This window comes from Equus caballus, chromosome 8 (genome assembly GCF_041296265.1).
Source record: "Equus caballus isolate H_3958 breed thoroughbred chromosome 8, TB-T2T, whole genome shotgun sequence".
Lineage (NCBI taxonomy): Eukaryota > Metazoa > Chordata > Mammalia > Perissodactyla > Equidae > Equus > Equus caballus.
The window spans coordinates 84,189,159-84,214,630 of NC_091691.1; the positions used below are offsets into that span (position 1 = coordinate 84,189,159).

Sequence of the window (25,472 nt, forward strand, 5' to 3'; positions counted from 1 at the left end):
GTCTTGTTCATAGCTCTGAGATAATTGCCTTAGGCGTGCCACACAATGCAGGTCGGACCTTGAACTGATATCTGGTGAGGTGAGTGTGCATTCATGAAGGTGTGAGTGTATAAGCAAGAGTCCCATAAGAATTTGATAGAGACAAGAATGTGCACAAGACACACGACTTTGGTCTCAGAGATGGCCCATTTTACGTAGCTGCATTGCCAGTACACAAGGGAGCTTGCTGGTCACCAGGACTCTCAATCTCAGAACTCAGGTTAGGGCACAAGCGGAGGGTGACAAAGGGGGCTTCTTCCTTTAGGCAGTTGAGGGAGCTGGAAATTGCCTCCCACAGTGGTGGGACATTGTCAATAGTCCCCTCCCCTCCATACTCTTTTCTGGCCACTTTAACTCCCCCCACCCCCGCAACTTTTAATAAAGTAATTTGCCCAGTGAAACTCTCAACATGGATGAACAACTGTAAAAAGGCACTTAGCTGAGCCAAAAAGATCATTTTATGAATAGAAAAAGAAATGCTATAGTCATTGACATGAAAAAATTAACATTGTAACTTAGTTTTGTAGTAATATTTGGCCAAACCACCTCCATAAACTTATCTTGGGCATGAATCTGTGGCCACTGGTGTGTGATCAGCAAACTGGCATGTGTTAACCAACTAGGATAAAGCTGGCTCTCTGCAAAAAGTAAAGGATAAATGTAGCTATATTTATATAGCTAATTTGGCCAGTGGAACAGGATAATCTACTCAGAAAGAAGCTACCTCAGAGTTGGAGATTTTTAGATTGGCTATTTTATTACTGGGTCTTTGGAAATCAATGTATTAAATTTTTACTTTTTCACAGAGAGAGTTCAATAACTTTGAGTGCATTTTGCAATATTTTATTTTCTTTGGAGTATATCTAGTCTTCTATAAAAACAATACTAGGTTCACACTAGAAAGTTGGGGGAAGGGAGAACACAAGTATAGTAAAAATAATTAACAAATAACTTTCCTTATGTATTACAAAAATCAAATCTTGACCACAGTAGAGCATCATTTCAAAGCCCATTTGGAACCTTTTAAAATTAAGATTATAATAAATTCATATATCAAGCACAACATCCTCTGTGCATTAATTATTCCCATTAATTCAATTCCATCTCTTTCAAATACACCCCCAAGTCAGTAATAGGGTAAAATAAATTTACTTCCTGGCAGTATTTTCTTGGTCTCTTTTATACTGTGTGGTCTACACAAAACAAAATAAAATACACATACAATCAAAAATGCCCCACCAGCACAGCAAAATCTACTTCTACTTTCTCCAGCATCACTAAGTAAATCCTACAAGTCTTTTCGTATGAACTATGAATTCTGATTAAAGACAGCACTTACTATTTTCAAAGTGCCCCCGAAAAATGACTGAAAAGAATGTTTTTTTTTTCTTTTAGAGGCTACACCCAAAACATTTGCTTGAAAAACTTCCTGAATAGTGACATGCCCTGGTAAAACCCAGGCAGTAGACAAAATATCAGATTTCTTTTTCCAGCTGTCCAGAATCCCATTAGTGCCTCTTACTTCTATCTGTCTTGGGCTATAATTAGGATGGCTTAGGGTTTATCTGGGCCTTTTTTCAAAACCAGATTTCCTTCCCAGCAGTAGCAGCAGCAGCAGCAGCTGTTCTCCACAAGTATCCTGACGGTATTGGGGGACTTACTTTGATTTACATGGTGGCACAGCGATCGTGAATGTGAAGTGAAGGAAGACACACACACACACACACATACACAAATACTTGTATCTTGTAATTTTCAAAAAGAGGAGTCTTACCTGAGGATGGTCACTCCAGTCTGGAACCCGGCTCAGTTCAAACGGCCTATTAACCCGCACCCCTCCTCCCCTGAAGGGTGAGTTCCCTTCTTTGGGGAGTGAGCCTGGCGTAGTTTGTGGGGTTTTTGCTTCTTGCTCTGCTTCGGCTGAAACAGCGCATTCTCCTGCACGGAACTGGGAATTCAGACCAGTCGCTTCTGCTTTGGCATAAGAACTTGCTCTTTTATCACCCTGGGTTAGTGGGTGCTTAACAGGTTCTTTGGGATAGAGGAGATTAAGGGTGTCTTCTGTTGCACTTTCTTTCACGTTGGGGTTCAGCTTCTTGGGTTTTCCCTTAATTCCTGGTCGCCTCACCCTGGCAGGTTTCTCTGAACCTCTCTTGCTCAATAAATCCTCTTCCCCTACTCGTTTCTCCACTACGGTCTTCAAACACTGCTTCATCCCTGACTTTTCTAATTCACCAGATAAGTGCTTCATCTCTGTCTCTGTCACCGCTTTATCCGTGTTTAGCAGATTGTCACTGGCAAATTCCTCTCCTTGGTTGCTGTCTCTGGTTTCTCCTTGAACTCCTTGATAATCATTTTCAGCAGCCTCAGAAGCAATGGGTAGTTTGTATCTCCCCCGGTCCATCACCGTAGACGTTCCATCCTGGTGAGGTCCCAAAGTCAGAGTCATCCCTGTTTGCAGGGATGAGGGACTGTGGGTGGAGGCTCCGCTTCTCCTTATCCCCACTTCTTGGGGTTGTGAGTGATAACCACAGAAGCCAGTGGTGGCATCCATAGGCCCAGTGTCATCTGACACCCGAGGCCCACAACCCATTTCACTGAGGAGGTGCTCACACCCACCCAGGCAACACTCACTGAATTCCATCTCTTCGTCATCGCTTTCTAATAAAAAAACATGCTCAGTTCCCTGCAGGTTCCTTTGCCAAACTGCATTAAAGTAATCCGTCATAACATCGGAACATTCCAGATACTCCAGGTCATCATCTGAAAACTCCTCGGTGCAGGTTAGGGTTATCTCTGGGCAAAGTTCATAGTCACTGTCAGAGTCTTTGCTGGAAACCTGTGGGCTGAGTTGCTTGTTGATCGTGGCTCTCTCACCTGGGTAAACGGATGCGACTGCCTCTGACAGCGGTAGGCTGAAGCTAATGCATTTCTGTACTTCAGGATTTTGAAGACTGGAGATCAAGACATCATCATTAGGGCCATCATCATTTAAGGCACCATCCATTGACCTTGACACTTTGGAATGCACTGTGTTCTGGCAAGGTATATCTTGTTTATCGGGAATATTACTCGAATTAGGAAAAAGTAATCCATCTGCAATGTCCTCTGTGTTATTTGGATCATAAGCCGCTTCAGTTTGCCCGGTTCCTTTAACATCCAAGGGATTTTCAGAACTGGATGCACTAACATCATTACTGGCCAATAACTGGAGTGACCATAAACAGTTGAATTTGGAGGAAGGGGAATCAGCTGACATGGGAGCACCCGAGGAGGGGCTGTCTTCTTCCTTATAAGGATGATCCTTCCCACCAAGTTGATTTGTGCTTTCCTGCTCAGATGTCTCTGTTTCATGTTTCCAACCTGTGTCCCCGTCATCTTCTGGGTGAGGAGAGACTTGTAGGTTCTCTAACGAGCACTCAACTTCAATGGAAGCAGAACAGCAGATCATTCCAAAACAGTTTTTAGCAGAGACTTGATAAACAGCAGTGTCATTTTTGGTACAGCTAGGATGAAGAGAAGATACAGGTAAGCTTGCCATGTCTGGACGTGCATGCCAACATTTCTCACACCATGGCACGCACGGAAAATGGCCGTGGTTTGCATTGCACACTCAAGCAGACCTGTGGTGTCTCTGGCAAAGGGGTTGTGGTCAGAGGCAACCAGTTTCCAGGAATCAGCATTTTCCCTTAAGACTTTGCACAATCTTACCCCACACTGAAAATGCTGAGAATTACTTAGATGAAGGGGGAAATGTTTTATATGCTAGTTTCTTCTTCTCTCCTTTTAAGTTATTTTTATGTTACAGGAATTTGAAAATCTCACTCTATATTCTGGAGTGAGATATTGTACACAAATAACCAAAGCATTCTACTTCACGTAGTGGAACAGCGTAAGCAACCACTCTTTCTAAGACCATGCTAAGAAGGCACGGTTCTTGCCAGGAGGCTGTAAAGATAATTAATTGGATCATGTGTTTGAAGAATAGTGCCATTTCCTCTGTAATTTAACATGACTATTAGATCTAAACCTCAGTCTGTGAGCCCCTCTGGCTGGAAACCTGTGTCCACATGCCATCCTGACTTACATAGTCCAAGCCTGGTGTTTGCTTTGGCCCAGCAGGGAAGAAACTGAATCCTGGATCACACCAAGCCTGCCCTCCCTGCTCCAGGAGGGATGGTGCTCTTTGGACCCTCCCTTTATTGACTGGAGCCACACTGAGCCTGGAGCCTGACCTGCTTTGCTGACTTTTCCCACTAGGACCCTGCTCCAGGCTCTGCGGTCCCAATAAAAATTTGTTACACTTGCTTTATAATTTGTACTCTTATTGATCTCATTCGACCTCATTGTAATTGCAACATTGCTGATCTCACTCTATGTATTATCCAGCTCAGAAGTCGACAACCATTTTCAGAAGGCAGGAGCTGTGGGTCTGACTTGGACTTAATGGCGATGCTTAGATGTTTATTGACTGATCTGTGTAAAATGTGAACAAATATGTAACTGAGGAGGGTCAGTGTTAGATGCTCACAGCTACGACACACAGTCTTCCTTATCCTCGCTCTTTCTCACTGGAGGGACCCGTTTGTCTCCTCGAGATCATATGTGCTCAGAAGCCCTCATCATTGGGTGCCCATTCACATAGACTTCATTTTTGGAAATCATAGACTAATTCCAATTTCATTAATATCTTGTTTTGTTAGTAACCTCGATCCCAAGTAGAAGCCACTCAGGGGTGGCTGAGGTTCATCAAGCCCGACCCATAGCTAATATCCAGCTTTGTCTTGGCCAACAGCATGGGGAGACTGAAATTTAGGGTAACGTTTTGGGGGAAACAGTACCGACTCCTGTCTACTTCACAAGGTTATTCTGAGGATCAAATGAGAAAATCAATGTGAAGGGGCTTTGCAAAGCAGAAACTTTATGCACATGTATGCTACAAGAATGTGGAAGTGCTAAAATGATAATGATATGATATGATAGAGGTGTTAGCTAACTCTACTATCGCAATCATATTGCAATATAAATGTATCAAATCTATATGTTGTACACCTTAAACTTACACAACGTGGTATGTCAAATATAACTCAATAATTAAAAGGAAAAGATGAGGAAGTGCTAAGGCCAGGTCACCTCTGGTTCCCAAGAAGTGTGCAGAAGAATCAGCAGGGAGCTCTATTTAAAATTCTTGAACCAGAATCTGTGGGTCAGAGGCCTGAGAATCTGCTTTTAAAGATCCCAAACACATTCTGTTACAAACTGTCTTTGGCCCACCCTTGGAGACATCCTCATCCTCCTCATCATTAATTAGGCTTAGGTCTTCTCAATTAAAACTGAGGAAGGATGGAAAAAGGTGATTTTTGCCTGAGTTTCACCTTGATTGTGCATGTCTTTCCCTTCATGCCTTTTCCCATTAGTTCTCGGAGATTTGGCGTCAGTTAAGAGCTTACAAGGAGCATAAAACAGCACCAGGGGCTACTGGAAAATCCCTGATGTATCCAGGCCATGATCCCTCTGCCAGAGAAACCACTTACCCTGAAGGTACCACGACTGTGTGGAAAGATGAGAAAGGAAGAGAAGAAGATAAGGCCAAAAGGCACAAAGAACGAGGTAAGAAATCAGCAAAGGAGGGGAACAGAGATGGTTCTCAAGAATCAAGGAGGGAAAACAAAATGAATTTTAGAAAAGTATGGAGAAAATAACTGGGCTAAACACATTTAACTTCTGAATGACTAAGTAAACAGATGGGAAAATGTTATGATTTAGTAATGTATGATTTTATAGAACATGTGTTTTAGCTGATATACGATTTGACAAGTCATCCTAAGTACACTACAGAGGAAAAGAAACTGGATTAAGTATAATTAACTTCTCACTGGCTAATGAACGCCTTGAGAGAGTTATGGTTTGTGGTTGACATGTCTTGGATAATTATCTCTAAGCATCCTAAAGAGGAAGTGCAGAAAAATAGGGCAAGGGACCCAGTAGTAGTTGAATGCTTCCGCTGTTAAACAATGTGCTAGCCGATCCCTGTGTGCAGAACTGAGGCTGAGAAAAGTTGAAGAGTTTCCCCAAAGTGACCAAGCTGGTAAGTGGTGGAGCTAGGACAGGAAACGAGAGCCTTCTGACTCTGAAGCCTAGCTCTGTTTATCCTGTTAGGAAACTAACATTCAGAGAAGGGAAAAGACAGAGTGTAGATAGATCATTTTTGCAAATAAGTGTTTCTGTCCTATGTTTTCACCTTGATGGGTCAAGTGACAACTTGTGTAGAATATATACCAATATTATGTTAAGAGCTGAGGAAGAGTCAAGGAGATGTGAGGGACATCATGTTCAGCCCTAAAACAACTAAAAATCTATTGTTTTTCTAATATTATATTAGATATCATAATATGAATTTCTCAGAGAACCTTGTAGGTCACTTCTGTGCTGAGTTGCATGGTACAAAGTTCAAAGAGTCTTCAGTGGTAGCAGTTGAAATGGCGAGAGTAGGGTCTGGGTTTAGAATCTCTGCAAGATGCTAGCAGAGTAAGCTGTGTGCCCCACAGTGATCTGACAGGAATGCAAACCATCCTGGAAGAAATTCCCTGAACAATTAATTGTGTTCCCTCCTTGCATACCTTTCCTGTTGGCTGAAGGAAGCAGCCACATTCCTTCACCTTGTTGTGAAAGTCTTGCTTGAATACTCCAGGTTCTTTCTAAATTAATCATTTCCATGTTAAAGGAAAAGAGGGACATGTGACCTTAAGAGGTTGGGGTTTCTTCTGAGTTCGAACCCCCTGGATTGGTCCAAACCAGAGGTTCTGAAACATTTTGGAAAAAGGACCCCTTTACACTTTCAAAAATAATTGAGGACTCCAAAGAGCGTTTGTTCATAGGAATTATATCTATCAATACTTATATTAAAATGAAAACTAAGAAAAATTTAAAACTATCTATTCATTTTAAAACAACAAAAATAAACTTATTACATGTTAGCATAAACAACATATTTTTATGAAAAATACCTCTACTTTTCCAAAACAAAGTAAAATTTCATAAGTAGTGCTTTACATTTTTTCATGTATCTTTAGGCTTAATGGAAGACAGCTGGATTTTTGTATCTGCTTTTGCATTCAATACGACGCAATACTTTGTTTGGGTTGAAGTATATGAAAAAAATCTGGCCTCACACAGATATGTAGCTGGAAAAGGAAGGAGTATTTTTATAGTCTTTTCATATGATTTCAGATAATCTCTTTTGACACTACACAAAGATTAGTCGCAGTGTGGAATCTGAAACCTTATTGATGAACTTTCCCTACTAGTTACATAAAATCTATTAGTCCATGTTGCACTTTACATGCATCTTTTATGCATGCATGATTTTGTAACATCATGTATTGGTCATTTTGGAAAAACTTAGTTCATGAGATCTTCTAAATATTAATATATTTCATCATACAATATTTTTAAAAATCACATTCATTAATACAATTTTGAAGCATTGGGAAACTGCCAAGTTTATGATGAAGAATACAAGTTTTCCAAATTTCTAGTAAGGGAAATAATATGAATACTAATTTATCATAATGATATAAGTCAATTCTGTGCTAAGTTCCATGGGAGAAATAGAAGGCAAAGGGTATCAGTAAAACTGGTGAAATAAGGACCTCTGGAAATTTTCTCCTCCTTAAAAGCAGTAGAAACACCAGGAAGATTTGTCTGAATCAACTTCTTCAGAACTCTGAAAACTAAACAAAAGCAATGGGGAGCATTTATTCATGGAAAATCACTGAATCTCAGTAAGAATAACAAATTCTCTGGCATTTTAACTTGCCCTCATCCTATCCCCACCCTCAGCTCCATGATAGTGTTGTAAACCAAGAGACCACAATCACGGTGAAAACCAGGGGCCTGGCAGCCACTGGAGGGGACAGAACAGGGGTGAGAGCAACTCCACAGCCCCATTCCCAGGGAACTGTAACTGTTCGAGCTGTCTGGTGGTTCTCTGGAAGGTCCCACTCACAAGACTGTCTTTACGTGATCTGACTCAGAGCTCACTTAGCGTGAACATTTTACCTGGGGGTCTTTATCAGAAAAAAATTCAGAGGCAATAGTTTAACATCATGGCTGCCTGAGGCAGTGGGTGACAACTGAGGCACACAATAGGCTAACCAGAAAGATCAAAAGGGAAAGGTGAAGAATGAGGTGTCTATGGTAGGCACTGAAAAGTTGCGACATATTCCTGGGCATCTAGAAGGCCATGCACATTGTGAGGCTGTGAGCATGTCCTGGGATGTGCATATGCTCAGGAAAGACCTGAGAAGACACTAAGCTCTCACCTCTAACTGACCTTAAGGCTCTGCGCTAGCAGGAAGTAAAGGCTAAGGCAGAGTTGTCAACTGCCTGGCTGAGCACTAAAGGCATGCCCCAACCTGCACACATCGCCCCCCAACAAAAACTGGGAGACTTACTGGTTCTAGGCATCTGAGGAAATCTCTGTCCAATCATTAGTTGACCACTAAGCTAACTGAGCAGAGACTTCAGTGCCCACAAACAACAAAGAATACAGATTTTAAAGAATTAGTTCACAAAAATCACTAAACAAACAAATAACAAGCCCTGAGAAGGTGTTTGATTTCCAGTGTTGCCATATCATATTGATTTCCACTGAAATCATTGCTTCCATTGAAATCCAACACTGATTTCCAGTGTTGCCATATTGTATTGTTTGTAACGTCCAGTTTTCACTACAGAACATGCAAAGAAAGAATACAGTTTGGTCCACATACAGGAAAAAAAGCAGTCAACTGAAACTGTCCATAGACTTGCTAGACAAAGACTTTAAATTAGCTATCTTAAGTATGTTCAAAGAACTAGAGGAAACCATGTCTGAAGAGCTAAAGCATGAGAACAATGTCTCAATAAAGACAAAGAAATTATAAATAAGAACCATATAGAAATTCTAAAGTTGAAAAGTCAATAACCAAAATAGAGAATTCAGAGGGCTCAACAGCAGGTTTGAGCAGGCAGAATAAAGAATCGAAGAACTTGAAGACGATAATTGAGATTATCCAGTCTTAGGAACAGAAAGAAAAAAGAACGTAGAAAAATGAACAGAGACTCAGAGACCTCTGGGACACCATCAAGCTTATAATATTGGCATAATGAGAGTCCCAGAAGGGGAAGAGAGAAAGAGAGAGGCAAAAAGAATATTCAAAGAAACTGGAAGTCCCTAGTTCAGAGGAGGGACAGCAATGATAGCTTGAAAGCTTGGATTTTTTATACTGGCAACAGATACTTTTAGTTTTTCCTTAAGTGGCAGGCCTGCTTTCTTCGTCTTTGACACAATGTCTGCCAAACATCCAAGGCTGAATAACCATCATTTGTTCTTTCAACTAAAAATTGTACTCCATGAAAAAAGTGGTTAGTTCAGCTTGCAACTTAAACAATCCTACAGGCACTTTTCCTCAAGATGACCACCATTTCAAGGAAATCCAGCCAAGGCACTCTGCACATATTTCCCATTTCATTACACAGGGCATTAAAATGGCTTTTACATGAGTTGACAAGATTTAACAAAATTAACAATTTTTACTGATGCATCACGGGCATTATTAAGTAAAACTTTTTGTTTATTGGTTTGTTTTTAACCGTGACTATACATCAGTGAAGAATTCTATGACAACTAATATAGTTCGGGACCACTGCCTTAATTCATGCTAAGACACCAACAGTTTTACCATCCATTGCTTTGTACCATCAGTCACATGTCAACACAGTGAAAGAGGCAAATAAGGTTGGAGTATTTTTGTGATAATAGTTTTGATCTTGTGGACCCTCTGGAAGAGTTTTAGGGACCCCCCCAAGGATCCATGGACCACACTTTGAGAACCACTGATGAAAGCTATTCACCAAGAGAAGCTTTAAAATGCTCTCAGCATTCTCTTGCAGCATAACACGTGGTAGAGAAGTGCCGTTGGACGCTGGAAGGTGGCACTAGCATGGAGGGCTGACTGTTTTGCTTGGTACAATTGTTTACGTGCTGTCTTAAGCAGATGACTTGATCTCTTTGGGCCTCAATTTCCTGATTTATAAAGAGAAAGAAGACCTGTATCTGGACTCCACTCTCCAGAGATTCTGATTTGATACTCAACACAAGGGTCCACATGTTGTAATTTTGGGCAGGAGGAGGCTGGTTCCATCAACGCTCGGGGTCTAATCCTGGAAGTTCCTCAGGATCCCTACAACTTAGGATGGTTTTGTGCTTTGGGAACAAGGGTTCTAAATGTGAGTGAGAACTAAGAGCACAGGGCAAGTATCCACAGGACTAGTAACCCTATCAAGAATAGGAAGACAATGGGGCCAGCCTGGTGGTGCAGTGGTTAAGTTTGCATGACCCACTTTGGTAGCCAGGGGTCCACCGATGTGGACCTACGCACCACTTATCAAGCCAGGCTGTGGCAGGTGTCTCACATATAAAATAGAGGAAGATGTGCACAGATGTTCGCTCAGGGCCAATCTTCCTCAGCAAAAAGAAAAAGAAGAGGATTGGTGGCAGATTTAAGCTCAGGGTTAATCTTCCTCAAAAAAAGAAAAAAAAGATTAGGAAGACAAAGGGTCGGGGAAGAGGATATTAGAAACGCAAAAAGAAGATATGGAATCATTTTTTTTTTCTCTAGCTACCTATCAAAACTGACATCGTTTTGGGGCTGGCCTGGTAGTGTAGTGGTTAAGTTTGCACGCTCTGCTTTGCAGGCCAGGGGTTTTTGGGTTCAGATCCTGGGCTTGGACCTACACACCGCTCATCAAGCCATGCTGAGATGGAGTCCCACATACAAAATAGAGGAAGACTGGCACAGAGGTTAGCTCAGTGGCAATCTCCCACATACAAAATAGAGGAAAACTGGTACAGATGTTTGCTCCGTGGCAATCTTCCTCAAGCAAAAAGAGGAAGATTGGCAACAGATGTTAGCTCAGAGCAGGTCTTCCTCACCAAAAATCCCTGACATCATTTTAAACTGTCCTCATCATTATAACACCTTAACAGGTGTTGTGTTCTCATGTGCATTACTTCATACATCTACTTATTCATGACGAAGGTGGGTGATTCTACTGGCACAAATGAAATCAGTTACGCCCGTGTGGACTGAAAAGTAGATTGCCTTGGCCTGTGTTGCTGCTTTTCTCCTTTTTGTCTTGCTGAGGTCACTCCCCTGCTCCCAAAAAACTCTCCCAACAATATTAAAATAACTGAAATTCAAACTATGCAATCTGACCAGGCGCCCAGAAGACAGGGTTCAGAAGGGAGGACGCTGAAACTGTTGGCTACGGGGAGAGTTGGAATCCTCTCCAAGATTCAGATATTATTTCATTTTATTATGTATTCCACCTTCCAGTGGAAGAAAACAAGATCTGGGAAGGAACTGTCAGCATGTCTTCACCCAATCAGCCAGGAATGTGGGGGTGGGGTGGCCTCCCCGCCCCCTCCACCACTGGCTTGGGCTGTGCATTTTCTGAGCCTGCCTGCCTGCCCATGCGGTAGGGAGGGGGAGGGGGCTCGGCTCAATAAATACTTATGTGATGACATCCGTGTCCTTGCCACAGTCATAGCACCAGGTGAAGGTCATCATGTTTTCTTACGCTGTCTGTATTTTATTACTTGCCTAACTGCTGCTGTCAATAATTTCATTATTGAATTATTCAGAGTAACTACAGGAATGAGAAAGGCTCCGGTTTTTTTTCATGCCCCAAAGCTGTGTTTGTTATAGAGAGAGAAGAATTCTAATCCTAGAGACACACAGAATTGCTTGATCATATTTTCTACAGCTAGATGCATTTCAAAACTGACGAGATTCCGCATATATTTACCAATTTGTTCAGTGACTTATCCAAACAGTTACTGAACCATACGTCTGAAGAGGTGACAGGGGCCCTGGAGCTGTGCCGCTCCTGGGCCTGTGTACCTCTTACCCACTCTGCTCTGCACACGGGGCTGACTCCTTGAGGCTGCACCTCCCCAGCTCCCAGGACCGCTGGCTTCCTGCTGCATTTGACCAAGAGAGGCAGAAGACTGGAGGATGGGAATAGGGCAGAAGCCAGCCTCAGGTGGCATTTCTAGTAGGCTACACCTCTCCTGTAGCTCCAGGTCCCACAGGACAGGCCACCAGGGTTCCAGCTCCTGCCCTCTGATGGGAACTAGCAGTCCTCCCCACTCCCTTTGTCTCTGTAGCCGAGGAGATGGCGGCTTCCTGCTGATGCTGATCTCTGGGTGACCTCGCTGCCCCGTTTGGCTCAATCCCCTGTGTAACCCTGCATTTAAGGCTTGAAAATGGTCTTCCTGATTAGACCCTGACTGATACAGAGATGATTCATTTTACAGATGTTGGAACTGAGGCCCAAAGAAGACGCGACTGAATTAAGTTATGCAGCTGAAAAAAGAATTATAAGAAATGTCTACCATATATAAGGCACTGTGGAAGAAATTCAGAAAAGATGTTAAATTCCTAGGCCCTTCCTCAGGAGCTTCCCATGCAATAAAGGAAGTGAGGGGTCCATACAAATAGTTACAGTATAGGACAGTACGTGTGAAGAGCCATTAAAAATCAAACTAATTGCAGAGATTCAGAGGAGAGGGATGCAAGATAATGAGGGAAGTCTTCCTGGGCACATAAAAGCTGTAGCTGGCCTAGGAAACACACAGTAGAATTTGGCAAGAAGGATGGTGTATGCCTGGGGTTGGGGTGGGGGTTCTGATCATTCCAGGCAGAAGGAATAGTCTAAAGGGCTGGAGGAGGTACAACCGCTCCAGGCCCCCCAGGAAACAATAAACTTTCCTTTATTTGGAACCTGGGGGAGTGGCAGGCTGAAAGGTAGCACAATGGCATTATTTACTGTTTAAAGAGGACACTTCAGAGAGTGAAAAGGGATGCTACTAAGACTTACCCCAAACCACAGGCAGAAACTGGGGCCATGCCAGGGAAACTGAGGCTGGCCCGGGCAAATCAGGAGGAACAGTCACCTACCAGGAGGTGGGCAGGGCCCAGATGGTGGGCGATTTCCCATCCCAGACTGAGGGCTTTGGACCTCGGGCTCTAATTCACTGGGAAGCAGGTCAAAGCAGCCACTTAGGGAGGGATGGAAATCATTCTGTAAGATGCCCGCCACATTTGCACAGGGTACCGGGGGTGAGGCTGTAGCCCTCCCGCTCACCACAGCTGATACGACCTGTGGCATCTAGTTGAGCAGGAAAACCCGATTCTCTTATAAGTCCTGTTGGACCTACAACTATATATGCCCAGCACTGCATGGGACTCGAGAAGGGAGACAAGCAATTGGTGGCGTAAGACTTGACTCTTTCCCTAGGGGAACTGCCAGTTTTGCCGAGATACGACTTTCAGGTATTAAATACAAAGCAGTACGCAATTTGCAAACTCTAGTGTCACTGAATTCCAAAAGGTACAGTGGAGGCAGTGAGCTCTTGTGGTGGCTAGAAGAGGGAAGTTCACAGTGGCCTGGATCTTCAGGGAACGGAGCCAGGAGCGTGGAACTTGAGCCCAACAGGGAAGGATTAAACTTTGGCTGAGTAGGGAGGGCATTCAGGGCAGATGTCCCAGTGCTGGAACGAGCAGGTCATGTGTAAGGATCGGTAAAGAAACGAAGCTGGGGTGTGGGGAGAGCGCCCTGAAGACCAGGAGCTGTGGGTTGGAAGGTGTAGAATTCTGCTCAGGAATGCGGCATGCATGCGACCTGCAGGGGAATCATACTTTTCTTCTTGGCCCAAGTGCGCTTCTGAGCAGATCGGAGAGGCAGATCGCAAAACCAGGACGGCATAGCGGTTAAGGGACAGACTTAGCAGCAAGTCTGCCTGGGTCACATGCTGCCAACTAGTAGAGGATGGGTCTTCACCTAGGCATGTAGGGGGAACGGTTTCCCAGGTCTTGTTTGGCACAAAAGTGCTGAGCTTTTGACAGTCTTTTGAGCTCTGGGAGCAGTGCAGACCGACCAGACTTTCTTTGAACAAGAAATGAGCAAACTGACTTCAGAAAGGAAAAAATCCTGCAGCCTTATTACCATCAGGCTGAGTTAACAGACAACTGATCCCTCTTATCAAAAGAAAATTCAAGGGTAAGTGAAAACAGTCCCCACCTCCCATCTCCCAGGAGGCCACTAAACTGGCTTAGTGTCCCAGAACGTCTCCAGAAATCTCAAGGGACATTGTGACAATAGAAAACTCCCAGATTAAATGGTAAATGTATGAAAGACATGGCATCTTGAGAGCGGGACAGAGAATAACACACCACTAGACACTGGCCCAGAGGACTCAGCACTCTGTTACAGAAGTAAGTGAATTTAGAATTCTAAAGGACTGATGCTGCTCGCTCATCAAATGCTCAGAATGCCCAAATCCAAACTCTTGACTTTCCTATCCAAACCTGCTTCTTGTCTCAAAAAATTACAATTCCGTTCTACCCATTGCTCAGGTGGCATACCTTGGAGTCCATCTTTCACTCCCCTCCCACATCCAGTCCAACAGCAACTCCTGTCAGATGAATCCAGAACCTGGCGGCTTCTTGCCGCCTTCTCCAGGACCATCCTGGATTGGGCAATCTCATCTCTTGTCTGAATTACTCTAATCTCGGCTCACAGGTCTCCCCACTGCATCCTGTCTTTCTATAGACGGAACGTTCACAATGCTGCGGCCAGCATCATCCTTTTAAAATACAGCCGGAAAAGATTATTTCTCCATTTAAAAACCCTCCTATGTGTCCCCATCTCATTCAGAGATCCAAAGTTGTGATCATGGATTGTGGCCTATAGGACCGTACAATCCTGCCTCTCAGACTGTCCCCCCAGGCCAGCCCCATGGCCCAGTGCTTAAGCTTGCGTGCTCTACTTTGGTGGCCCGGGGTTGGTCGGTTGGATCCTGGGTGTCGACCTACGCACTGCTCATCAAGCCATGCTGAGGCAGCATCCCACAGAGAGGAACTAGAAAGACCTACAACTAGAATATACAACTAGGTGATGGGGCTTTGGGGAGAGGAAAAAAAAAGACCCTTCCCCTACCTTCCCACCCCCACCCCCCACTTGCTCCCTCTTCTCCAGCCACAGTGACCTGGCAGGCACCCACCTCCGGCCTTCTTTCTGCCCTTGCCGTTCCCTCTGATGAGAACACATCCCTCCCTAATTCTTGCCCTTCACATCTCTGCTCCTAGCACCTCATCAGAGACCTCCCTCCCTGACACTCCTTCTGTCCCTCGCCTTCCTTTATTCGTTTTCACCTGACACTTTACTGGTTTTGCTGGTGTGTCTAATGTGCCAATGCTCCTCTATCCCTATCCATGAGACAGGGGACTTTACTGTGCTCACTGCTGGATCCCCAGGGTCTCGAACAGTCCCTGCCATATAGCAGGGCCTCAATTAGTCATTTTTGAAGGAAGTCCTCATGATCACTTCTTTTTGAGTTAAACTCCAGCACATGCGTTAATAGATTTTGTTTTGGAGGACAGCTCTGGTAGAATGAGATGCAGTGAGTGATATAATAGGACCCAGGGGCCCTGGGAGACAGAACTCTTGGCTTCTAATCCTGGCTTTGTTCCTAACCAGTTGTTAAGAACTTGGATGGGTCCCATGATCTCTCCGGGCCTTGGATGATCTATAGAGTAAAAGGATTGGACTAGACCAATTAAATCAATATTTCTTAGGAATGGGACCTGAGCATCAGTACTTTTTAAGAGTTCCCCAGGCGTAATATATACCCAGGAGCGGGAGAATCCCAGGATATGCGCACAAATCGACTGTGATCTTGTTAAAATGCAGAATCTGATTGGCTAGTTCTGGGGTAGGCGCTGGGATTCTGGCGTTCTAACAAGCTCCCAGGGGATGGTGCTGCTGGTGGTCTGAAATCTACTTAGAGTGGCAAGGTCTTAGAGTCACTTCCAACTCTGACTCCAACATTTCTACGAAGAATGAAAGTCCCTCTATTAAATTCTCAGAAAAATATCAGCTGTCACTTGACTTGCTGCTCAATTTGAGCTGAGTTCCCAGTAAATGCCTGGCAAGCTGCCCCTGCACGCAACTCTGTGGCTGTTCGAGTTGATTTTGCTTTTTTAAAAAACTAATTGCTGGACCCAGGCAGGGAGAATGCACAAAACCAGACCTAAGGACGTCTCTCTCAAAAGCAGCCTGGGAGACTTGTGGTCGGGGAGAAACCCGTCACAGTTTAATTGCTTCTCTTTGCCTGCTGCTCTGTTGTCAGAGCCTTGGTGCCTGCTGTGTCCCTCTTTGTCATCTTTACCAGGTCATCTCATGGTGCCTCTGCCTCCTCCCATCTTCTGGTGCCTGCTGGGTGAGCAGACGCAGCAACTGGCAGGAGACAGGAAAGCGAGGAGTTGGCGGGGTGCCTGGAGGAGCAGCCCCATGTCGGGGGAAGGCCAGTCAGGGCTGGCAAGGAGGAAGAATACCCCCCTGCTGGAGCAGCAGCCCAGGGAATGGGGAATGACAAGGACAGAAAGGGGACGGCCATGCAGTGACCAGAAGCTCAGGCTCCCTGGAGTTCAATGGATGACAGGAGTTGCTGACATGGTGACCTTCTCCTACCGCTCCTGCAGGAGGCCTTTTCAAATTATTTCCTGTCTTCACAATCCCCTTAAACCGTATAGCATCTACTAGGAGGCGGACCACCAAGAAGCCACAATAAGTCAAATCATTTCCCCACGTTCAGATGGCTGCCCATGATATGGTTTGGAGGGGAGGAATGGGTTTTCCTCACCTCTGTTAGGGTCCCTGGCTGGGTCTGAAAGTTAAACTGACAGAGACAGAAGAACAGGAGAGAAGCACACAAGTTTTATTGAATTTTTACATGTACATGAGCACCTTTACAAGAGAATAAAGACCCGAAGAGGTGGCCACAACAGGAAGCTTTTAAACCTTTTAGACAAAGAAACAGTAAATTTGTGAAGAATTGACAGGAAAATGGGGTTTGGGCTAGAGGGAGGAAATGGTGGGGAAGGAGCTAGGAAGATAAGCGTGAGCTGAACAAGGTTAGATTGTACAGATTTCTTGGCCCCCAGTTTCTCAACTCTGGTGACAAGAAGGTCTTCCTCCTTCCAGTACAAGGAGGCAGCTTTCACGTGGCAGTTTTATGATCTATTCCAGGGAAGAAAGGCAAGGGGAGAGGGCGATCAGAGTGACCTTCCTGTTTCTGCCATTTTTTAAAAAATTCCTTCAACTTAAAATATTTAATATGCTAAGGTGCCATATTTTGGGGTAGCAGGTCCTGAACCCCATCAGCTCTTTCTACTCGCCTCAGGGTAAGACTCAGTGAAAAATATAACTACAGCACTGAATGCGTCATGTAATTCACCCCACAGATCTTCACTGAATGTCTCCTGAGAGACAGGCACTGCACTGGGTGTGAGACATCCAGCAGAGAACAGATCTGACAAGTTTCTGCTCCCATGGAACTTACAGTCCAGGTGGGGGAGACTCACAGGAAACAAAAATATGAATAAATACACATCATGACTGGAAACAGCCCAAGTGTCCATCAACAGGTGAACAGAATACCAAATTCTGGTAAATCCAAACAATGAAACACTGCAACACTGTTCAGCCATGAAGGGAATGAACTACTGACACACCAAATGACATGATGACTCTCAAGATAAATTATGTGGAGTGAAAGAAGCCAGACACAAAAGAGTACATGCTCTATGATCTCATTTATATAAAATTCTAGAAAAGACAAACTAGTCTCCAGTGACCAAAAGCAGATGGACTGTTGTTTGAGGATGGGTAGGGAGAGAGGGGCAGAAAGGTGGCATTGCAAAGGGGCACGAGAAATCTTTGGAGGGTGATAGATAGGTTCGCTATCTTGATGGTGGTGATGGTTTCATGGGGGTGTGTGTGTCAAAGCTTACCAAATTGAACATTTTAAATATGTGTAGTTCATTGTATGTCAGTTATACCTACACAAAGCTGTGTCTTTGCACACATACACACATTATGTCATGTGCTATGTGCATGCTGGGGTCAGGCGGTGCCATTTTAGACGGCTGGTCAGAGAAGGTCTCAGTGATCAGGCGATTTTGAGCAGAAACCTGAAGGAAGTAAGAGAACTAGCCATGGGGCTCTCTGGGGAGAGAACATTCCAGGTAGAAGGAAGAGCAGTTGCAAAGACCCTGTGGGAGCCTACACTAGGCCTGATGAACATCTTTGAGCTCTGTAACAGCTCAGACCTGAGTTAACACTTCAAGATCTGGACCAATTGCCCCAAGTTTCATATACTCTCTTGTGTCTGTGCTGCCAACCCAGGCAGAGTCCACGTCTTTGGCCTGAGCCTGGCTTCTTAACACCTACATAAGGAGTAGTCACACTACACCAGCCTGAGAATCTGCATTAAGATTCTCTTTCCAGAGATCTGTTTGACTCCATCTTCTCTGAAATGGGCAGACTGCCTGATTCCATTTTCAAATTTTTATGACTAAGAGTGACTAACTGTGTCTAACAAAACACAGAAGACCTCAGGGTACAAAGAGTTACCATTTACTCAGCATTTGCTAAGTGCCAGGCTCTGTTCTAAAAATCTGAAGTGTATTATTTAATTTAATTTTCACCCAACCCTGCAAGGTAGATACTATTATTATTGCCACTTTACAGATATAGAAACTGAAGCAGACAGAGGATAAATGACATGCCCAATTAAGAGGGAGGGCCAGGATATGCAGCTGGGCAGTACGACTCTGGAGCCAGCCCTCGTAAGTACCCACATATGGCCTCACAGAATGCTGCAAATCTCTGGTTCTTAACCAATAGGTCCCAGGACACTCCCACTGGCCTGGTCCAGGCCTGTCCCTGTACATGGCTGGGACCCCTTCCATATTTGGGGCAGTCCTATAGACTGAATTGTGTCCCCCTAAAATTTATATGTTGAAGCCCTAACCCCCAACGTGATGGTATTTGGAGATGGGGCCTTTGGGAGGTGATTAGGGTTAGGTGAAGTCATGAGAGTGGGGCCTTCATGATGGGATTAGTGCCCTTAGAAGAAGAGATACCAGAGAGCTTGCTCTCTCTCTCTCTTGCCATGTGAGGACACAGCGAGAAGGCAGTTGTCTACAAGCCCGGAAGACGGCCCTCACCAGACCCTCACCATGCTGGTACCTTGAACTTGGACTTCCAGCCTCCAGAACTGTGAGGAAGAAATTTCTGTCTTTTAAGCCCCCTAGTCTATGGCATTTTTGAACACATTAATACAGGGAGGGTCAGATGGACCATGCCAAGTCCAAACCCCTCTCATAGGTTGAGCACATTCTTGGGTTCATCTGGGCTCATGTGTGGTCTTGAGGGGGTGCTGGAAAGATCCAGAGTATTGGCCTTCCCCACTCATGTGAATAGCACTCAAACTGAGAGACCTGGGTTGACCCTGGGAGCTGAGGGGTTGAAGGTGCTGGCACTGGCCCAACCTTGTAGGTTCTAGAAGAGGGAAGTGGCATCTCTGTTTTGGAGACAGCAATCCAGGCAGGCAGAGTGATGGAGCCTGGAGGCAGGGAGAGAGGAGGAATGGGGTCCAAGACAGGCTGTAGTTCACAGAGAACTCTAAGACAGAGCAAGGAGAGGAGATGGGTGGAAGGCAGGAGCAGGAGAGGTTTCTGGGCGTAATGGGGCAAAGGTGGAGGGAAATTTCATGGGAGGCCCTTGGCTGACTGTACCAGAGAGAGAAATAGGGCTGGGCTGGTCAGGACAAAGACACATGTTGCTAAATTGAACTTTGTTCTTGGTCCTGCCCCCACTGCCCTCCCCCCAGAGCTGGAGCAAAGGGACTCACAAGGCCTGATTTGGTTCCAGCTCTGGTCCTAACTAGCTGTCCACCTTTGTCAAGTAAGTTCTTTATGATGTTCACCTTTAAAAAGGGAGTTGGTCAAATGATCGCTGGTCATAAGGCTATGATTTCTACATCAGAGAGACCCCCATCTTTTCAATCCTCAGAAATGTCTGACCATGATTCTGTGATTACTATTTGAGACTGAACTCCATTTGGCCCAAGAACTTCCCTGATGTCCTTGGTCTGCTCTAAGTTCTCAGAAAGTGTCTGTGGAGTGACATTTTCAGGGACATTCAGAACGTGTCAGTTTCCAGTGATCAGTGCACATTTTTTTAGCTCTCCAAGGTCTTGGGATGGGCTCTTGGATCAATCTGTCACCTGCCCCCTGCCCTGAGAGTCAGCATCATGGTGGGAGCAGCAGCCCAAGTCCAGTCCCCAGGAAAAGATGAGTGAGCACACAGGAAAAGCCGCACACCCCACGGTGTGGCTCCAATCACCATTCACTCCTGCAAGACACTTATGTACAAAGTCAAAATCAGAATATGATGACGGGCAGTGGATTCTCGGCAAGGACCTATCACCCTGGGGACTAAATGGGAGCTTCTCGTCAGACCCTTGAGGCTCATTCAAGAAACACTCCAGGCGTGGGCTAGGGAATGGTCACGATGTGTGCCTGCTGAATTCATTCAGGAAGAATGCCGAAAGAGCCCGCCTCGGCTCCATGCTGGGAACACAGAGGCCTTCCAGGTGCCAGAGAGTCATCTTAAGACTTATTACACCTACTTAAGCTCACGGGAACTCGAAGTTGACAAAATGCTTTCCAACCTTGGATGAAATGCCTCTTCTGTCTTAGCCAAGACATAGCAAGATTCAGTCATCTTTATTTCTACCCAATGATTCCTTCATCAAACATGTTAATTATATTTTATCCTCCAAGAGGGAAAGAGCAGAGAGGAAAAATGCTGCCAAACTAAGCTACCTTTCTTACCTCCAAATTGTCCTATTTTTAACCAATTCCAAAATTATAGTTCAGTATGGGGAACATCTTCAAGCTGCACAAAATAACTGCTAGTCATAGAATATTCTAAATTCTTTGCATGTGTTGATTTAATCCCCATGCCAACCCTATAAAGCAGGTCCTACATCATCCTCATGCTGTAGATGAGGACACTGAGGCTCAGAGGGGTTAAGTAACTTGACTGAGATGACACAGCTTCTAAGAGTTAGATCTGGGAGTTAAATCCAGACAACCTGCCTTCAGATCCTTGCTCTCAATGGTGGAAATAATCTCTTGTCCTTTGTAAGTGAAGTTGATGGTGACAACTGTACCTTTAGCAGGATGTGTGCCTTGAGGCATTTCTTTCAGGAACGGAGACATTTTTAACTGAGTCACGTATACAGCTTGCCCTCTGTTTCCACAGGTTTTGTATCTGCAAATTCAACCAATGAGGGGTTGATTTCCATCTGTGGTTGGTAGAATCGATGGATGCCAAACCTGCAGATACTGAGGGCCAACTGTATTCCTTGGGCTACAGCATTTTACAGTACAGTATAAAGGACTTGGGCCTCAGGGGATTTTCGTATCCGAGGGCGTTCCAGGAACCAGTCCCCTGCAGATACCTAGGGACAACTGTCCTCATTTGTTCAGCCTCATTCACCACCCCAATTAGTTTTCCAGACATTTGACAAGGCGTTTGTGTTTCCCTGGGTGATCATGTGTAGAAAGAGGCTGATGGTGCCACCAGGGGCCTAAGTCTTTGCTCACACAATAAGGACTTATGACAACTCTGCCTCCTAGAAACCAAAGTGGCTTCAGGAATATAACAGTGTCCCAAGGCTCCTGGGGTCTGTCTGTCCACCCAGACAGGAGGAATAACAGAGAAGGCCAAGACTTCACTCAAGTCCAGATTCCACCTTCTAAAAACCATCCTAACAGAGTTTCCAGTAGAAACGTGTATATAACAAAAAAACAGCTTCAACCCTTGTGTCTGGGTTATAGCTCTCCTGTTAAATATCCGTTCCCTTCTGGTCTTTGAAACTTCTCCATTGATTCTAACACTTTTCAAAACTATTCATATAAAATTATTCTGGCTCCGAACACACCTGGTATTATAAACCAGGACAGAGTAATTCCTTCAGAGTAATTCCGGGAACACAGTGCTTTTAGGGCATGGTCAGCAAAATGAGATTAACAACTAATATTTATTGCACACTTAAATGCACACTTTGTTCATCGTTTTGCATGAACAATCTCATTTAAATCACTACAAAAACTTGTTTTATGAATTAAGAAACTGAAGCACAAAGAAGTTAATTGACTTGTTCAAGGCCACACAGCTAATAAGCGACAGAGCACGAAAACAGGAAAAGTGTGGGTTTTGAGGAAGGAATTGGAGAATTTTATCATCACTTACAAACACATGAGGCCATGGAGACAGGAAGTAATAGAAATCCCAGCCCCTGCCCCCAGGAGTTTACATTTCAACACAGAAGAAAGGACATAAGCAAAGCAGAAGTTACTAACTTTATGCAACTGATATTTATTGAGCACAAGCTATGTGCCGGTCACTCTAGGTGCCGGTCTAGGAACTGAAGAGACAGCAGTCTCATGGAGCTTCAGGCTAGCTGGGGAGACAGATGGAAGCCAAACAAAAGAATAACAGGAGGAAAACTAACATGAGGTGAATGCTGACTGCTGTTTCATAGAAGGCATTCAGAAGCTTCCTGAGGTGGTATATACTCCGGAATGGAGCAACCATTTTCAGGGGTCAAGGGCTTGTCCATGAAGCCCCTGGATCCGTGCGCTCGCGCTCCTCCCCGCAGGATGGGTGGGCTTGGAGAAGTGGAGTGGAGGAGGGAGGGTGTTCAGGGAGAAGGGATCGGGGCAGGCGGGACTGGTCCTGATGCTGGTGAGGACGGCGAGCTGCTCCACCTGTCCCCCAAACAGCAAGTGAGCAGGAGGGATGGGATCCGAGTTTGGAAGCGTAGCCATGTGGGCAACATTGGAGAAAGAAAGGGCTTCTACTGCCTAATGTTACTCATGTTTGACCCCTCCCATGACCCTCTGCTGCCCCAAAACTCCTTCACAGACTGGGTATTGTTTTCAGGATAAAGGTGCAGACCCCTTAACTATGGCACGTGGGGCCCCTGGGGTCCAGACCCGGCCTGCCCTTCAGTCTCGTCTCTCTCACCTTGAGGTTCTCCTCCTCTGGGAGCCCTCCCTACCCTGCCAGGGACGGAATGCACTGCAATCCTTCCCAGAGGCTGTTCCCACCCTAGGGAACAGGCTTATCTTCTCCTCCCTCTCTACCCACCTTCTCCAGGTGGACTCCTGCCATGCCCCTCGAGGCTTATTGCTGGGAGCACTTCTTCTGAGAAAACTTCCCTGTCCTAGCCCCTAGCCCCTGACACATCCCTCACCCAGCAGAGTCTGACTTAGCTGCCCTTTCTCTGGTCTTGCAAGATATCTTCTCTTTACCTCTATCTTAGCACATACTTGGTGTGGTGTAATAAAAAATAAATAATTGGTCCTTGTCCCAGCTTCCTGGCACATGGCTCCTAAAACCCTAGGAATCTCTGGAGTGATAAGTGTGTCTTTTGTATGCTAATGAGATGACTGGTGGAGATAGCTTCGGAAGTGGGGCTGGTTACCAGAAAGACCAAGGCATGATTAGAGGGTTGGAACTCCCAGCCCCACCTTTGACCTCCAGGTAGAAGAAAGGGGCTGGAGATCCTGCACCTGGGATCTGAACCTGTGAACCCCGGGCTGCCGAAGCGGAGCACGCAGACACAACCACTACGTCACCAGGCCAGCCCCCATAAAAAATTTTCTGAGCTAGATAAAAAGGTTCCCGAATAGGTGGTTTAAAAGGTTAATTAGGTATTAGATGGATGGATGGAGAGTGTAGTAGATTACAAAATTTGGCCAAGAATTCGTCTCACCCAGTTACGCATGTCCCATTGCAATGTGACTGCCACTCTGCTCTTCAAGACGTGGCACCTATTTTCCTGTCTCTTAAATCTGGTCTGGTCCTGTGATTTGCTTTGGCCAAGAGAATGTGGTAGGATTGGTGTGGTGGTGGAGCTCAAGAAGACTTGCAGCTCCATCATCCTGGAATGCTGCCCTGAGACCATGGTATGGAGGAAGCCCATTCTAGCCTACTGGAGAATAAGAGCCCATGTGGAGGAGAATGGAGGCGGCTCAGCCAATAGCCAGCAACAACCGCTGGACCTGTTGGTGAAGCCATCTGGGACCTTCCAGCCCAGCCAATCCTCAGACTGATTCAAGAGACATGTGAGCATGAGCGGGCCAGGCAAAGCAGCAGAGGAACCAGAGCCAGGCCACAGAATTATGAGAAATTAATGAGCTGCTGCTGTTTCGTTTTTTTTTTAAAGACTGGCAGCTGAGCTAATCTCTGTTGCCAATCTTCTTTCTTCTTCTTCTTCTTCTTCCCAAAGCCCCCCAGTGCATAGTTGTATATTCTAGTTGTAGGTCCTTCTGACTCTGCTATGTGAGATGCTGCCTCAGCACGGCTTGATGAGCAGTGCTAGTGATGAGGATTTTTAGGCTGCTTAATTTTAAAATGGCTTATGATGAGGATTTTTAGGCTGGTTAGTTTTAAAACTACAGATGAGATGCAGGCTCCAAGGAGTGGAATTTGTTTGCCCCTTTGTTGGGAAACATTTACATTTCTAAGGGAACCCTCTATCTGTGAAGATGCCTCCCTCTCTGTGCCAGGAAGAGGGGGGGATGGTCTTATCTCTAGAGGCTCTTGGTCAATGCCAGAGGCAAGAACTTAAATTGGTTGCTGTCTGGCAATCTCATGTAACTGGTTTAGGGTGGTGGTGTCTAACCTTTCTAACCTTTACTTAATCCGATTTGATTCTTGTCTAAAAGTCATGGGATCACCCAATGACCAGACCCCACCCGCACTGATACCATTTTAACTTTTTTTCATGTTCTTTCCTTTGTCTTGTAAAGAGATGAATCACATACCTATGCCTTAAATTTAGCCCTAACCCTCAACTCGGGGCAGCAGCAGGAGCTCTGACTGCCCGTGGGTCCTGTCCCCACGCACCAGCTCTGCCTGCCCATGGGTCCTGTCCCCATGCCAGCGGGGGCAGCAGCAGCAGCTCTACCTGCCCATGGGTCCTGTCCCCATGCCAGCGGGGGCAGCAGAAGCGGCGGCAGCAGAAGCTCTGACTGCCCATGGGTCCTGTCCCCATGCTATTCCACACTATTTTCTAAATAAAGGAGCACTACTGCCAGATCTTGAGAGTCTAAGAAATCTTTCTTTCGACTCCTCGGCTCACCGATCCCGCATCATTTCGTCTGTGCCCAGAATCCGAACCGGTGAAACCCTGGGCCGCCAAAGCAGAGCACACAAACTTAACCACTTGGCCACAGGGCCAGCCCCTGCTGCTGTTTCAAGCACTCTGTTTTGTGGTGGTTTGTTAGAAAGTTTCTCAACTTCCTCACTATTGACCTTTCAGACTGGAGAGTCCTTTGTTGTAGGAGACTGCCCTGGGCAATGTCGAATGTTTAGCAGCATCCTTGGCCTCTACCCACTGGATGCCAGTAGCACCCCTCCCTGGTCAAGACAATCAAAAACGTCTCCAGCCATTGCCA

General features: G+C 45.3%; 1 protein-coding gene and 1 long non-coding RNA gene across 6 annotated transcripts in view; one reads left to right on the plus strand and one right to left on the minus strand.

Annotated features, from left to right (window-relative positions):
* The window catches only part of ALPK2 (alpha kinase 2), a 117,546-nt gene that overhangs the window by 69,238 nt on the left and 22,836 nt on the right, over positions 1-25,472 (minus strand). For all 3 annotated transcript variants that reach the window (XM_023647881.2, XM_001489132.6, XM_014727820.3), the window contains exon 4: positions 1,814-3,545. In XM_023647881.2, coding sequence (XP_023503649.2) covers positions 1,814-3,545 — 1,732 coding nt within the window. The remainder of the gene's footprint in view (positions 1-1,813; positions 3,546-25,472) is intronic.
* The window catches only part of LOC102148549 (uncharacterized), a 47,830-nt gene that overhangs the window by 793 nt on the left and 21,565 nt on the right, over positions 1-25,472 (plus strand). Inside the window, exons 1-3 of one of the 3 annotated variants that reach the window (XR_011441554.1) lie at positions 1,607-1,890; positions 2,983-3,567; positions 5,457-5,649. This is a non-coding gene — a long non-coding RNA (uncharacterized lncRNA). Of the gene's footprint in view, positions 1-1,606; positions 1,891-2,982; positions 3,568-5,456; positions 5,650-25,472 lie in introns of those variants that run through there. The other 2 variants (XR_011441555.1, XR_001377403.3) reach the window with 2 other exon arrangements.